Source organism: Pogona vitticeps, chromosome 6 (genome assembly GCF_051106095.1).
Source record: "Pogona vitticeps strain Pit_001003342236 chromosome 6, PviZW2.1, whole genome shotgun sequence".
In the NCBI taxonomy this organism is placed as follows: Eukaryota; Metazoa; Chordata; class Lepidosauria; order Squamata; family Agamidae; genus Pogona; species Pogona vitticeps.
The window spans coordinates 112,838,902-112,853,923 of NC_135788.1; the positions used below are offsets into that span (position 1 = coordinate 112,838,902).

At 42.9% G+C, this 15,022-nt stretch overlaps 2 protein-coding genes and 1 long non-coding RNA gene across 3 annotated transcripts in view; all 3 read left to right on the forward strand.

The window, feature by feature from the left end:
• Nucleotides 1–15,022, forward strand: part of LOC144583411 (uncharacterized) — a 409,702-nt gene that overhangs the window by 178,293 nt on the left and 216,387 nt on the right. The gene's annotated exons all lie outside the window — the stretch shown is intronic.
• LOC110071052 (olfactory receptor 10AG1-like) lies at nucleotides 815–4,997 on the forward strand. The gene has a single exon (XM_078377125.1). It carries the CDS (start codon nucleotides 3,936–3,938, stop codon nucleotides 4,905–4,907), a length of 972 nt encoding a protein of 323 aa, XP_078233251.1. The 5' UTR covers nucleotides 815–3,935; the 3' UTR covers nucleotides 4,908–4,997.
• LOC110071053 (olfactory receptor 5V1-like) lies at nucleotides 7,315–13,499 on the forward strand. Its single transcript, XM_020778783.3, has one exon. The coding sequence runs from the start codon at nucleotides 12,502–12,504 to the stop codon at nucleotides 13,390–13,392; it is 891 nt and encodes a 296-aa protein (XP_020634442.3). The 5' UTR covers nucleotides 7,315–12,501; the 3' UTR covers nucleotides 13,393–13,499.

Below are 15,022 nucleotides of genomic sequence, written 5' to 3' on the forward strand. Positions count from 1 at the left end.
TCTTTCTGCAAACAGAAAAAATATTTTTATTTAGGCAGTTACCACTTTCCCCCCTCTCTGATGTGTTTTAATTTTTTAAAACTGCCCCAGTTGTTTTAATATGGCAATCTGCTCATGTATATTTTACTATAATAACTTATTGGCTAAAATCCTGTTGTGTAGCTATGACTGCATAATTTGAGATTGCAGGAACCATTGTGAAATTTGTGTCTAGGTGAAAGTCTTATCCAAGAAGTAGTTTTGAGAATGCAGTGGTGTGGTTAGTTGCTTGCTTAGTTGTGCAGCCGATTGTGCAACTAATTACACAGCCAGACAGGTGCACTGCCTGTTGTAACTCTTTGTAAACTCCCGGCAGTGTAACTTTATGCAAGACCAATCGCAATAGGATCTTAGCCACTGTGTTTTTATGTGTCTTTTCTCATGTTATGAACTGCCTTATGCTCCCAGTATTGGGGGAAAGGGGACAGATAAATAACTAAGATTCATTGAGAATATATATATTTAAAAGCAGATTTTTTTCAGAAATACAGCCTAAGCCTTCATGGCTTACTCTTTGAAAAGGGAAACAGCAACTCTAGAGACTGCTTTAAATGTGACCACATGGAAGATGGTCCTTGAAAATGCACCAGAAAACCAACCAGCAGTAAACCAGCGTGTTTTGTATTCTGGAAAAGCTTTCTTGTGGGAACTCCACCCTAAGAGCCTTATTACTTGTGAATTGGGACTGGAAAGGCAGATGATTTATTGATAAGGTCTCAAGGGGAATGAGAGGATGGTAGAAATATAACTGTTGCCACAATCTGGAAGCCTTTCTTCAGACCTGTCATGTCAGAGGTAAGTGCATGATTTTTTATGAGTGTGAATAGGGAGGTTCTACCTATATTTTAAGAGCACTGATACACTTAGAAAAAGACTGGTAAACAGTTCCGTGATCTGCACTTGAGCATGATTTTGCTTCTGGGCTCCATTTTGGGTGCTGCTTGTTGGGAGTCATTGCAGATATGAGAAGTGTTTTTCTTTTCCCCATGTAGAAATAGCTTTAGAATAATTTACATAGACCTCCAAATCCCTCATAAGAAAGCTACAGCTTCCAGATTGTGTTCTCCGTGGAATTATGCAGGAGATTCTTAACATATTGTATGAAAAAACTCCAACAATGCCTTATGCAGCTAAGGGATATGCAATAATCATCCAGCTTAAAATTTCCCTTCAGAATGAAGTTAGGCGATTAACTTCTGTAACCCCCTCCAAGAAGGATCCTACTCTTAAAAGTCCACAACGAAGCTGAGTTGGACACAGATTGCTCTCTCATTTTCGCCAGTCTTATGAATGCTCTTGAGAACCGCCTTGCACAGAGATACGCATGTGAATTAACCATCAGTGCAATGCATTGAGGTTAAGCTTTTTACACCAGATAAAAAACCCCCACCCTATCCTCATTTGTCAATAGCAGCCATTCGGACTTCAGAATAAAAGGACTGGATGAATTCATGGAGCTGAGATTTGTTTATTTACATTTATATCCCTCCCTACTAGCAGCTGGGGTTTAGCAACAGTGATTAGCTCATGACAGCTAGAGAGCACTTCTATGTTCTGGCAAAGTCTGTCATTGGAAGGTCAGATGCTGGGGAGAAGCAATACGAGTGGGCTATTTTCCTGGTGCCATGGCAGGTGAACCTCTGAGCAACATCAGATTGGTGAAAAAAAACCAATGTACTAGATGCAGTGGTTCTCAAACTTGGATCACCAGATGTTCTTGGGCTGCAACACCCAGAAATCCTAGTGAGCACAGCCAGTGTTGAAGGCTTCTGGGAACATCTGGGGACCCCAGTTTGAGAACCACTGTGCTAGAGGGATCCCCAGCTATGATATAGCCATGTTCTTTTTATTTTCTGAAACTTTCTAAAAGTTTCCCTCAGCCTGGTATTCTTTGGAGGGAGTGTATTACCTATTCCATCATCTCCAGACAACTAGCTATGAGTCTGTTCTACTGGCATGTTGGAAAAATAAGAGTTTGCCTCCTTACTCCTGTTATGTCACCTCTGAGATTTAAAAAAGTGGAATCTAGAGCTCCCTTTAAAAGTATTCCTTTTTTTAAAAAAAGTTGTATTTGAAACTGTTTTATATTGCTTTTGTCATGTATTAGACATGCACTTTAAGGGAAACTTTTCAGAGGGTTTATTAGAAGGCGAAGTTTGCAAATCCAATACCTAGGTAGTCTGCAAATAATTGTTGTAGCTTTCTTCTAATAATAAGTATGTGCTGTCAAGCCAATTCTGATTTGTTGTGACCCTTACCAGGGTTTTCTAGAGAAGTGGTCCCCAACCTTGGGCCTCCAGATGTTCTTGGACTACAACTCCCAGAAGCCTTCAGCACCACATCTGTTGGCCAGGATTTCTGGGAGTTGAAGTTCAAGAACATCTGGAGGCCCAAGGTTGGGGACTACTGTTCTAGAGCACTCAGAAGTGGTTTGCCATTCCCTTCTGGGGGAGCTCAAAGACTCTGTAGCTTGCCCAAGGCTACATAGGATGGTTTTTTCTCCCAGGAGGCACAGCAGGGAATCAAACTCCCAACCTCTGGCTTTGCCATGGCCAAATCTGTGTCATGTTTGGTAGGTCACCAGCTTAACCTTAAGCGCATTCAGTTCAAGAGCCACAAGTAGAAGATATGGAAAGCCTGGAACGCAGGATGAACAAGACGATTCACAAATCTAGCTCTTTTGATCAGAAAGCTTCACAGGTTCAGCTGGAACCCATGTCTTTAAAAACCAGTATTCTGAGGAAAAATATGGTGTATTAGTTAGATTGTCAGACGAGCACTCAGGAAATCTGAGTTCATACTGCCATATAACCATGAAAACCCACCAGAGGATCACAATGGTCAATCTGTCCTTAGACACAAAACATACTTGGAAAATCTTATTAATGTCAGCATAATGTAGAAGTGACTTGACCACACATACTATCACATACCTTCTGTGATTATCTGAATACAGATCCAGGACTGCTAGGTTCTTTTTTTTCTGCTTCCAAATCAAGGGAGAAAGAAGGATTCTGTGCATCGTAGCCTAGGCAGGACTTCTAATTCATCCCCCTCCTAGGGAACCAAGCGGTCATTCTTGGTTTACAGAAAAAGGATCAAAAATATAGAAGATGGCCAGTTCTACCCTAAAAGTGGAGCTTCCTTAACGGGTACAAGTTACCTGATTCTCCTAGCAAGAGCTTTTCTTATCTTAGTTAGCTTGCTTTGTTTTGTGAGTGGTCACGGCAAAGTAAACGTAGGCTCCCTTTCCAGCTCTAACCACTCACAGACTGAGCTCTGAGTCATCCAGTAACTGAAGGATTTGTGTACAGCCAGCTTCTAGTTGTAAATTGATTGTCTCAAGCAGTGTGATCCTTGGACACTGCTTTCAAGAAGATGCTTATTTCCAGAACAACAACAAAAAAGGGAATGACAATCCAGAATGCATTTCATTACTGCTGAGCAACTGTTGGTGCATTCCACACATGGCACTTTTAAGATAACCACCTGAACATGGCCACTTGTGTGAAAGCCAACCCCAGGCTACTGAGTGCCACAGATATATGGATACAGAATGACATTCTCATATCCCTGTCTGTGGTTGTATCATTCAAAAGTGTGCTCCAGATTTTGTACCAGAAATTCAAGGTTGTTTACATCTTTCTAGCTTTCAGCCACAAGTCGAAACATCCTGGCGGTTAGGAGTGAGGACTTCCAAGGCTGGAGGGTGGGACCCACAAGTAGATCCATGTTCTGGGGAGGAAGCAGGAAGAGGGAAAGGTGGATAATACGTGACCAAAATCTTGGAAAGATAGCATCTGGGAACTACATCTCCCAGAATTCTGTAACCATAATTCTAGGAATTGTAAGCCCTGTTTCTGTATGGTGACTTTTGATCCTTCAATGTCCTACAGATGAGACAATCCTGGACATGGACTACTGCTAATCGTTCTTCCCCGGTGAGTGAGTTTGTCTTTGTGGGCTTCTCTGAATTGCTGTGGATGCGGATGCTCCTCTTTGTGCTGGTTCTCTCCATGTACATCGTGTCGCTCGCTGGGAATGCCGTCATCACCACCACGATCAAGTTGCATCCTGCCCTCCATACACCCATGTACTTCTTCTTGACCAACCTGTCGCTGTTAGAAATATGCTACACCACAGCCATTGTTCCTAAGATGCTGGCCAGTCTGGTGTTGGAGCATGGAAAGATATCTTTCTGGGGCTGCGCTACCCAGATGTACTTCTTCACCCTCTTCGGCATCACAGAATGTTGCCTCCTGGCAGCCATGGCCTATGACCGCTATGTCGCCATCTGCAATCCCTTGCGCTACAGTGTTGTGATGAACTGGTATGTCTGTGCTCAACTTTCAATAGCCTCATGGTCAGTGGGGTTAATGGTAGGACTGGGACAAACCAATTATGTGTTTAGCCTGACCTATTGTGGGCCTAATAGGATCAACCACTTCTTCTGTGACATCCCGCCCCTCCTGATGTTAGCCTGCGGCGATACCTCAATGAATGTCATTGCTGTATATTTGGTGGCTCTCCTTTTTATCACTGCTCCTTTCCTTATGATCCTCATATCCTACGTGTACATCATTAACACAATTTTGAGGATGCCATCGGCTGAGGGAAGGCGTAAAGCCTTCTCCACGTGCTCTTCTCACCTAATTGTAGTCTCCCTGTTCTATGGTTCGGGAATTATCACTTATCTTCGGCCTAAGTCTAACTACTCAGCAGAAAGCGATAAGCTGTTGGCCCTGTTCTATACAGTGGTGACATCCATGCTAAACCCCATAATCTATAGTTTGAGGAACAAGGAGGTGAAAGTAGCCCTGAAGAGAAGAATGGGTAGCAAACCATGCTTTGGAGAATGTAAAAAATGATTGCTTCTGGAATGGGTCCCAATTCATACCAGCAGTTGTGTACATGAGGAAACCACCTGTAAAGTTTTTCATTGAATAAAACTCTTTTGAACAGAGAACTGGCTTCTGTGTTTATTTTCCACAATAAAGGTAAAGGTTCCCCCTGACATTTTTAGTCCAGTCGTGTCCGACTCTAGGGGGCGGTGCTCATCCCATTTTCAAGCCGTAGAGCCAGCGCTTGTCCGAAGAGAGTTTCCGTTGCCACGTGGCCAGCGTGACTAAGGAACGCAGTTTTACCTTCCCACCGAGGTGGTACCTATTTATCTACTCACGTTTGCATGCTTTCGAACTGCTAGGTTGGCGAGGAGCTGGGGCAAAGCAACGGGAGCTCACTCCATCGTGTGGATTCGATCTTATGACTGTTGGTCTTCTGCGGTTTAGCCCACAGCACTGGCTTCTGTGGTTTAGCCCACAGCGCCACCACGTCCCCAATTTTCCACAATAGGCTATATTATCTCACAGGTAGTTACACTATGATTAATCATCTCACCTTGAGAACAGATAATAAGTAACCTGTTGGGCTTTGTAGTCAGGAAAGAGAATGTAAATCAGAATATCAGGAAAATCTCTCGTATGATCCATGAAGAGGCAACTTGCTTTCCATTCATAATCCAGAGTAAAATGATTTAGGCCATTCCTAACAACGGAACTTTGTTTTGGCTCTATTTTTGTAAGTTTCAAAGGTGTGCACCTAAACGATACTCTTAGTTAGAGCAGACCTATTGACTCAATTGCTAAAATGGCAAGTCAACGCTTAGGTAACTCCCATTTCTTGAAGGAGCTTATTCTATTTGAGACTAGTACTGTAAATGGATTTAGGCCTTAATCACTAAACTTCCAGACACAAAAATGCCAATCCATTAAATTGATATCGGTGAATATAAAAATTAGCTCAAAATATTGAAATAATACCAATGTAAAATAGCTCGGCCACATCTGAAATTGCAACGCCTGGTGGGTGACGGATACCAGGGATCCATTTCAAGGCTCCTTCAGGTCGTGATGGTACTGGATGAAATGCAGGTTTTTATGAGTTTTATGTTTCATGCTTATAGTGGTTGTCTATTAATGAGGGAATGGTGGAGAATGTTTGAGTTGACTTTTGCCCTAGAATGTCTCCTCATCATTTTTAATTGGCAATAAATAGGAAACTGAAAAAGCACTATCGTCTCTTGGAGACTCAGGGATGAATCAAGGAGCAACCCAAGCTGGACAGCTGAGTTTTCAGGGGAAACTTAACCCCATCCAGCATTGGCCAAGTCCCTATCCTGATCTGCCTTTTGACTGATCAGGAGGACCTCTGCCTTGTCTGGATTCTGTTTCAGTCTGTTCACCCACATCCGGTCTACTGACACTAAACAGACATCTTTCCCAGTTGAAGCCCTTCCACCCTCTTCTGTTTCTTGGTGTTGGAGGAGCATTTAGTTTACTGAGATTTGCATCCAGTCATGTCTTTAAAAGAGTCTTTACCCAGCCCTGCTAGAGCCAGCATATGGAGACAAGTCCTACCAGAAGGTAATGCGGTCTGCCTTCAGAAGCCTGGAATGGAGGTGGGGGACATGTGATCCTTTCAGATTTTGGGGGCTTCAACTCCCATCATCTCTGCCTATTGGCCAAAATGCTGGGGGCTGGTGGAAGTTGAAATCTAATGCCATCTAGGAGCCTCGTGGCACCATGGTTAAACTGCTGTGCTGCAGCCCAAACTGTGCTCATCCGGGGTTAAATCCCAGGTAGCCCTCTCAAGGCTGACTCAGCCTTTGCTCCTTCCGAGGTTGGTAAAATGAGTACCCAACTCAATGAGGTGGAGGGTAATGTGTAGCCTGCACAATTGGCTTGTAAACTGCCTGGGAAGTACTTTAAGCCAGTGATCCCCAACCTTGGGCCTCAAGATGTTCTTAGACTACAACTCCCAGAAGCTTCTGCTGGCCAGGATTTCTGGGAGTTGAAGTCCAAGAACATCTGGAGGTCCAAGGTTGGGGACCACTGTTTTAAGCGATGTGGAGTGGTATATGAGGAGCACGCTTTGCTTTCGCTTTTATCTAAAGAATGGGCTTAAAGAAATGCCTGATGCCTGCAGTTTTCTGTATGACCATATAAACTTTACATAGCATTCTTGGGAGGTGGATAAGGTTGTAGGAGCAGGTATGGCCCTGCAAGTTCCAGGGGTGTGCATGTTGCATCCTGGACCTATGAAGGACAACCATCTGTGTTATCAAGGACATGGCCCATAGCCGACTGCCTCTTTGTGTGTGTGTGTGTGAATATATGTGTCTGTGAATGCCCACTTTCGCCTTTACCTCTGCTCCCATTCCAGCTCCACCCAGCACAATGGGCACCAGCCGCTATTGGCAGGAAGAGGAGAAAGAGGGGGAAAGTCCTGTGCGACCGTGTGGCTAACCAAGGTTCTCTAATCCTGGCTATCCTCAACTGTGAAAAAAGGATTCGTGTCACCGCTATTGAATTAACATTCAGTTAGTGTTTGCAAAAGTTACTTTGGAGGGTTACAGCTCCTAGACTTCTTCTCCCCAACACTGCTTCCTGTGAGATTCTGCGAGCCATCGCATCTCAAAGTTGCAATGTTGAGATGCACTCAACTCCTGATCCGGTTAGTATGGGTGCCAGAAAGTGGGGATGTTCTCTCTCTTTCTTTGGGCAGCAACCAGTCTTGGTCCTAGCACAAGAGATTCATTAGGTTCTTTTTTTTTCTTAATGAGATGCTGAGTTTGTTTTGAAGGGGACAATAATTTCATATAAAAAGACCTGAGGGTTTATTATCAACATATGAATGGATAATATATTCATCCTGGCATGATATATGTGGAGTATCTTTCTTTCTTTCTTACACTAATTTAACAGTGATCCAGCCACCCAACCATTCAACATCAAACGTCTCAAACAGAACAGCATTAGATACAGTTATTTCCAAAGAATTTGTAGGAAACATCTGGAGGTGCTGGGATCACAACTAGCATCTAAAGAGGCCTCCACTTACTGTAGCATCAATGCAGTTTTTTCATCCTTCTTAAGTGTAGGCTTGAACAGTGGTTCCCAACCTTGGGTAATCCAGGTGTTATTCAACTGCAACTCCCAGAGGCCTTCACTACTAACTGTGCTGGCCAGGGTTTCTGGGAGATGCAGTCCAAGAAAACCTAGGTTGCCTAAGGTTGGGAATCACTTGGCTATGCTAAGTGAAATATCTCATTTTCTATTTGGAGGGTTTCCCCTTCCCCTATGAATGTACTACTTGCAGCCTCAGAGGTAGCAGTGGCTGCTTGGGTGAGAACTATATGGACAGTGGACAGGGTCAACCTTCTTAGTGCTGCAGACAGATATTCTATGGACGTTTCAGTGCCTCTGAGACTATTGACTTGCAACAGCACTATTGTAGCTCTTGAGTAACAGGAACTACAAGGGGCTCCCTTCTCTCATTACTCTTAACAAGGCCCATTGAGGTTTGTTTGTGAAGGGGAGAAAACGAAAAACATCCGTCTTCCCCTTGATAGTAATTTCTGGAGAGTCAGTGTAGTGTTGAGGGAAGATAGTTGGACCAGGACTCAGGAGATCTGGGTTCTAATCCCCATCCAGCCACAGAAATTCACTTGGGTGTGTGTGGCACTGGTGGAATCATTCTTTGAACATCTCCAAAGCCTTGTAAGTCCTATTAGGCTTGCCGTAAATCTGAAGTGACTTGATGACACATTAAACATGGTGGTTCCTAAATATCAGCAGATGGGGAAGGGAGGATTAAATCTCTTCATCCCACGTATCAAGGGGTGGACAGACACTTTTTTGCAGCTGATTTGGATGCAGTCCTCGGGGCTGACAAAGCTGTATGTCTGTTGTCTGTTCTATAGAGCTCCCACATTTGTGAGTCCGTGGGCACATTTGAAATGTGGTAAATGTGAGGGTTCGACTTTAGACTCCAAATTTGATTCAAAGAAATCAGCAGATCCGTGTTGCTTCAAAACAGGTGTGGGATTTATTGGAGGATTAAACATTAAACCAGTGTCTGGAACATGATTATGAGGTTTTTTTTGCTCCTTCTGCCAACTGGTCCGGAAGGGGTTTCCATTCGTCGAACAAGAAAGGGTTTCTATAAATACATTCCCAGGGTCCCTGGGACCCTGGAGATCACTTGAGATCTAGGGGGAATCTCTACTCTTCTCCTGTAGTCTGACTCCTCCTTTGGCACTCCCAATCTCTCCCATAATCCAGTCCACGGATCCTGCATCCTCACCCATTCCCAACCAGGTGGTAACTGCTCTTCCCTCCTTTCCACTTACCCTGCTCCTGCTTCAAACTCCACCCTCTTCTTTCTGTCCCTTCCTGCCTTTTCCTCCTGAACTTCCCCTGTCGTCACTTTCTGTACCTCTTCCATCAGCTTCTCTATCAATGTCTCCCATGGAGGTTCCACCGAAGGTTTGGGTGTGGGTTTGGGGTCCACCTCCCCATCTCTGCTGTTGAGGAGGGACGGCTCTCCAGCGAGTGGGTTATCCCTCTCGCTCTCTGTCTCACAGTAAAAAGTACCCTGGGTACCACAACAAATAGACACTGCTGTGAGGAAGCCTGAACCAATTCACTTACAGATGGCTTTTGAAATCACACCTATGGGCCACATAGCTGTAGGTCAGAGATTTTATTTGTTTTTGAACTGAATGAGTTCATGAGATCAGGCCTTAGGGTCAAACTGGTGGAATAGATGGTAGTGATTTTCGGGAGTGTAAAGAGGTTCTTCTCCTGCTCTGCAGCTCCCAAAGCCTTCCCCCAGATGAAAAGGATCCTTAGGGTTATCCAGAATCCAGGGGGTGGGTTGGGTAAGAAACTTTTATTTCCTCCCAAATAGCTGTGGTTGATGAAATCCTCAGGGTTGTGCACTGTAACACTGTGCAACAGATTCTGGCTTATAAGCTGTAATGAGAAGTGGCTGCTTTTAGAAGAAAGAAACTTTTCAAACTCTAGAAATGAGCAGTACGCTTAGTCTCCTAGGAATTTATGTCCTGTTTTTTGCTATCGTGTTCTGCCACAGAATGATGTATTGGGTGTGGCCTCTGAGGTGGCCATTTCCCTATGCGCTTGACAAGCAGAGAGATAAAAAAAGGATTGGACACCTAGAGGAACAGGTAAACCTTTCTGTGATTTCGTGAAAGGAACTTTCTGTCATTATCTTCTGGAAATGAACCCAAGGCAGATGTTGTCAGTGAGTGTTGTTTTACAGGGTTACCATGATGGGAGGGGTCCAGATAATACAAATGGGAGGCTTAAGCATGCATGTGTTTGGAACAAGTACAACTCAAGAGCAGGAGGGCGGAGAAGGTAATATGAAATGGAATCTTAGAGGAACCAAAAAGATGAGGATAGCTAATGTGGTGCACTTTACACTGTGCCCCAAGGAAAGAGTTTTCTTAAGTGAAAATGTTAATTTAAGTCTATCATAGTTCAACAGCATCTGTATGACTGGTTATACTGTAAACAGAACATTATCGTGTGTTTGCTTAGCAGATAATTTTGGATAGCAAAAGTCAATAACATGCATAATCAGAAAAAAAGGTGCAGATCTTTATTAAAAGAAGAAAATGCAGGAAAGTAAGCAATGCACATTATTGAGAAATGTGAAATCTGTGAAGAGGTGAACCTTTTGAAGCTCTTGGTTTTAATGTTAGAATTCAGGGTCACTCAATTATATGGTATGGTGACAGGAAATCATTTAAGGGCGAACAGTTGGGTTGTCTGAAGGCGTTCTTCTATCAGATGGAAGATACTGCCGGAAAATGTAGCAATAGTGCTAGCACTGATGAGATTTAGCAGGCAATTAGAGAAAGAGATAAAGGACATTTAAGAAACATTTGCCATGGCAGACAAGCCAGACCTCAGAGTCTCTGTGACAGGGACAGAACAGCCTTGAAGGCTTGTTGCTTCGATGTTTTGTATACACAGAATTTCTGGAGGCATCAACGTGATTGTTATGGGAAACAGGACAACGAACAGGAAAAACAGGGTATTGCCCTCTTGTGTCATTCACCAGGGTTGCGTACTATGCACCTCTTAAAAGCAAAGGAGTCCTCCCTTCATGTTGATGTGACCCTTCTTTGAATGACCACGACTCTTTCATTTCGTGTAATGTCATGACTTAAGTGTAACAACCAAACTGAGGCTGCCACACTCTGGGCAAATCATAAGAAGGCAAGGCTTGTGGGAAAAGATAGTAATGCTAGGAGAAGCTGAAGGCAGCAGGAAAAGAGGAAGACTCCATAAAGGAAGCTACAGCCTTGGGTTCATAAGGACTGAGCAGGGTTATTGATGAGAGGACATTTTCAAGATCACTCATTCAACCTCTTATGTCAAAGGCAACGAGGACATAAAACATAAACGGCAGTGATTTAACATGGATTGGAAAGAAGCACAGAGGAGATATTTGTGTGTCAGGGGGAGAAAGAGAGAGAGGGAGGGCATATGCGAGAGGCTGTGTGTGTATGTGTGTGTGTGTGTGTGTGTGTGTGTGTGTGTGTGTGTGTGTGTGTGTGTGTGAGAGAGAGAGAGAGAGAGAGAGAGAGAGAGAGAGAGAGAACATGGAAAGAAAATGATACAATGCAGTAAATTGCCTCAATCCTGTGAATAATCTCAGTGTACTGTATATGTATATATCAAGACGTAAATGTCTGAGATGTAGAGGAAGAAAAAAAAACCACTAGGATTTTACGCATACTTATGGCATAGGAAAACTATTCCCGTTTAACATATATACCAGTTTCAATGTGGTTTATCATGGCTATTTAAGCTCATTTTAAAAACCACTTCTATGAATCAGAGCACAGATGCATTTTGTCTTGTGTTCAATAGACAGAAAAATATAGTCTCTGGAGGGCGTGACATTGTGAGTGAACCCACACTGTTTGTGCCCTGTACAAGCGAAAATGGAGACAGAAGATTTCTGAATCCAGAACTCTTGATTGTTGTGACTTATGGCTATTGATAAATATTTTCCATATGTTTACCCAGGAAGACCTTCACCTATCAGTACATATATATTTGATGTCTATTTCATGTTTCAATGTATCTTCATCCTATTGCAGGCGAGTTATCCTTTGAGCTTGGCAATGGAAAAATAGTGACAGAATTAATCCTAACAGGACTTTCAGATCTTCTTCTGTTCCCTTTATTATCTGTGTCTGTTGCTTCTTTCCTTTTACTATGAGCTGCTTATTGTTCTGTCCTTGCTTGAAGATAAGCGTCACACTTTATTATCGTGTTACATTTAAATTGTCATTTCATATATTGCATATTATATTCTCAATGTTGCATTTACGTTATGTTCTGCTGTATAAGGTATATGAACTGTCCAGGTGGCCACATCAGTTTAACAAAGGAAGAGAGAGATGCATGGGATGACACGCAGCTATTGATCTAATAAACACTGAATCAAAGAAGGCTCATGTAGATGTGTTTGTTTACCTTTTGAAGGACCTAATATGCCTCTTATATTTTTAAATTCTGGCAGGAAGTTTCACCTCTGAGCCAGGAAGTAGTAAACGACACCAGAGTGACAGAGTTTATCCTAATGGGACTTTCTGATCTCCCAGCTGTCCGCTTCTCCCTGTTTATTGTCTTTTTGCTCATCTACTTGGTCACCCTTGTTGGAAACGGCACCATCCTTGTTGCCATAGGAGCTGACTCCCACTTGCATAACCCAATGTATTTCTTCCTCACAAACCTTTCCTTGCTTGACATCTTCTGCCCCACAGCCACTGTGCCCAAGATGTTGGAGAACCTCTTGACAGACAATAGCGTAATTTCCTTTGCTGGCTGCATCTTGCAACTCTACTTCTTGGTGGCTCTGGCGGGGACAGAGGTCTTCCTCTTAGCCGTAATGGCCTATGACCGTTATGTGGCCATCTGCAATCCTTTGCGATACACCATCATTATGAGCAAAAGGCTCTGTCTTGGGATGGCTGCTGGTACGTGGATCACTGGGTTCCTCAATTCCTTGCTTCACACTGTGATGACTTTCACTCTCCCTTATTGTAAATCCAACAGGGTCAATCAATACTACTGTGACATCCCGCCAGTCTTGGCCTTATCTTCTGCTTCCACTTATGTGGCGGAGATGGTTGTCCTTGTTGTGGGCGGGATTTTTGGCGCGGGAGCTTTTTTGATCACATTGCTCTCCTACACTCACATCGTCGCCACCATCCTAAGGATCCGTTCCACAGAGGGGAAGCAGAAAGCCTTTTCTACGTGTGCTTCTCACCTTTTGGTGGTGTGTCTCTTTTATGGGAGCACCATCTTCACTTACATAAGGCCATCCTCCAGCCACCATCTAGATCAGGACAGACTGGTGAGTATGCTGTATGGGATGATTACCCCTTTGTTGAACCCCTTGATCTACAGTCTTAGAAACAAAGAGGTGAAAGCGTCCTTGAAGAGAATGCTGATCCATAAACGGCGCTAGTGCTAGGACAGCTAAAAAAAAACATAGGATCATCCCTTTATCTTATCATCTTCTGTCCAGTGCAAAGTAACTTACATTTTCAACCAATAATAATAATAAAAAAGATGTTGTCAACATGTACAAAGGATGTGAAGAAAGCAAATCTTGTCTTCTTACTTGCTTGCTCTGTGTAGATTTTGGCAAGCCACATTGCTTATGGAATGAAGCTATAAATGGATTGGGGCTGGAACAAATTCGGGATTGTTAACACCCTTATAAACTATTGCTATAGGGTCATCATCAGCAAGAGATGAGTTGATTGCACATAACATCTGACTCCAGACTAGTTGTGTGATGAGTTGTGGTGAAGGTCCTGCCACCGGTAGCTTATGACTAAACCAGGCAATCATAGGTAATCCATTCTAAACCATGGCTTATTGTGTGATTCAAATGCAGTAAGAGAGTCTGTGGGTCTTCAGTGGATTTATTTCCCCAGCTATTTAAGATGCACTTTTTGAGCTAGACTTTTGGAGTCTTTTTATATTGCTAAGGATATTTTGAGGCTTTTTTGTATATGGAACATTCCATTGTATACATTATCTCAGTGCTAATTGGATTTAAAACATTTGTAATGACATTGTTTTAATAGTGTCTCGAGTTCTCTGTTTTCATCTGTAAAATGCCTTTGATTTTGTTATGATGAGCAGCAAACATGTTTAATGATAAAAACTTTTATTTATGTTTACATAATAATAAATGGGACACACATAGTTCGAAACTGCAATTGCTTCTTCATTTGGTTCCAATAATTTTCAATTTTTATTTATTTATTTAATTTAATTTAATTAACTTATACTGCCCAATAGGGTGATGCACACACGCCAGAAGGCTAACAACCAATGCATCTAAATTACAAACAATACAATAATAATTATAAACATAAACAAACAATAAACCAGTTGACTGGGGAAAAAATCACATACATTTCATGGGTTTGAAAACCAACCCAAATGAAATACAACTTGCCAGTTCTGATCCGATGAGTTGTAAGCTTGTGTTTCTTGTATGTTAGGAAACCAGCGAGTTCCCTGTGAAATGTCTGTGAGTATTCCTTGGAATGCCAAACATGACAGTGGGTTAAGGAGACAATTTTGGGAGTGTGCCAGTAGATGTGCTGGACGATCTTATAAGATTTCAAAGGGTCCACAGCTTACCTGGCTCCCAAATCTGCCTCATTGGCTCCTGAACTATCCCTGCTAGCATAGATGAATTCATTTTTATTGATTTCTAGGATGTAAATAAAGCACATGTAGAGTAACATAACTTTAGTAAGATAGCTTCATCATGTGCCTTGAGATCATCAACAAGGAAGATCAAAAGATTAAAAATATTCCATGGGTTCTGGCCTGGTTTTATCACTTTTGGCAGTTTTTATTAAAGACACTGCCCTTTCCCTTAGGTTCCCAGTTGACTTCATTGGGGTCCTAGAAAGTCCATGTCCAGAGAAGTGGGTAAGAGGTGTGAGTCCTAATCCAGGCCACAGTTCTTTTTGGGAGAACTGGTACAGGCGGGTGATGAGAACTGGGCTCCACAATGCTCCTTCTCCTGAAGCCCCTTTGCTACGCCTGTTGCTGCTCGTGTTGCCAGCGCT

Bases quoted from the DNA above. Each gene is read 5' to 3' on its own strand.
- LOC110071052 (XM_078377125.1), top strand. From the start codon at position 3,936: ATGAGACAATCCTGGACATGGACTACTGCTAATCGTTCTTCCCCGGTG.
- LOC110071053 (XM_020778783.3), top strand. From the start codon at position 12,502: ATGGGACTTTCTGATCTCCCAGCTGTCCGCTTCTCCCTGTTTATTGTC.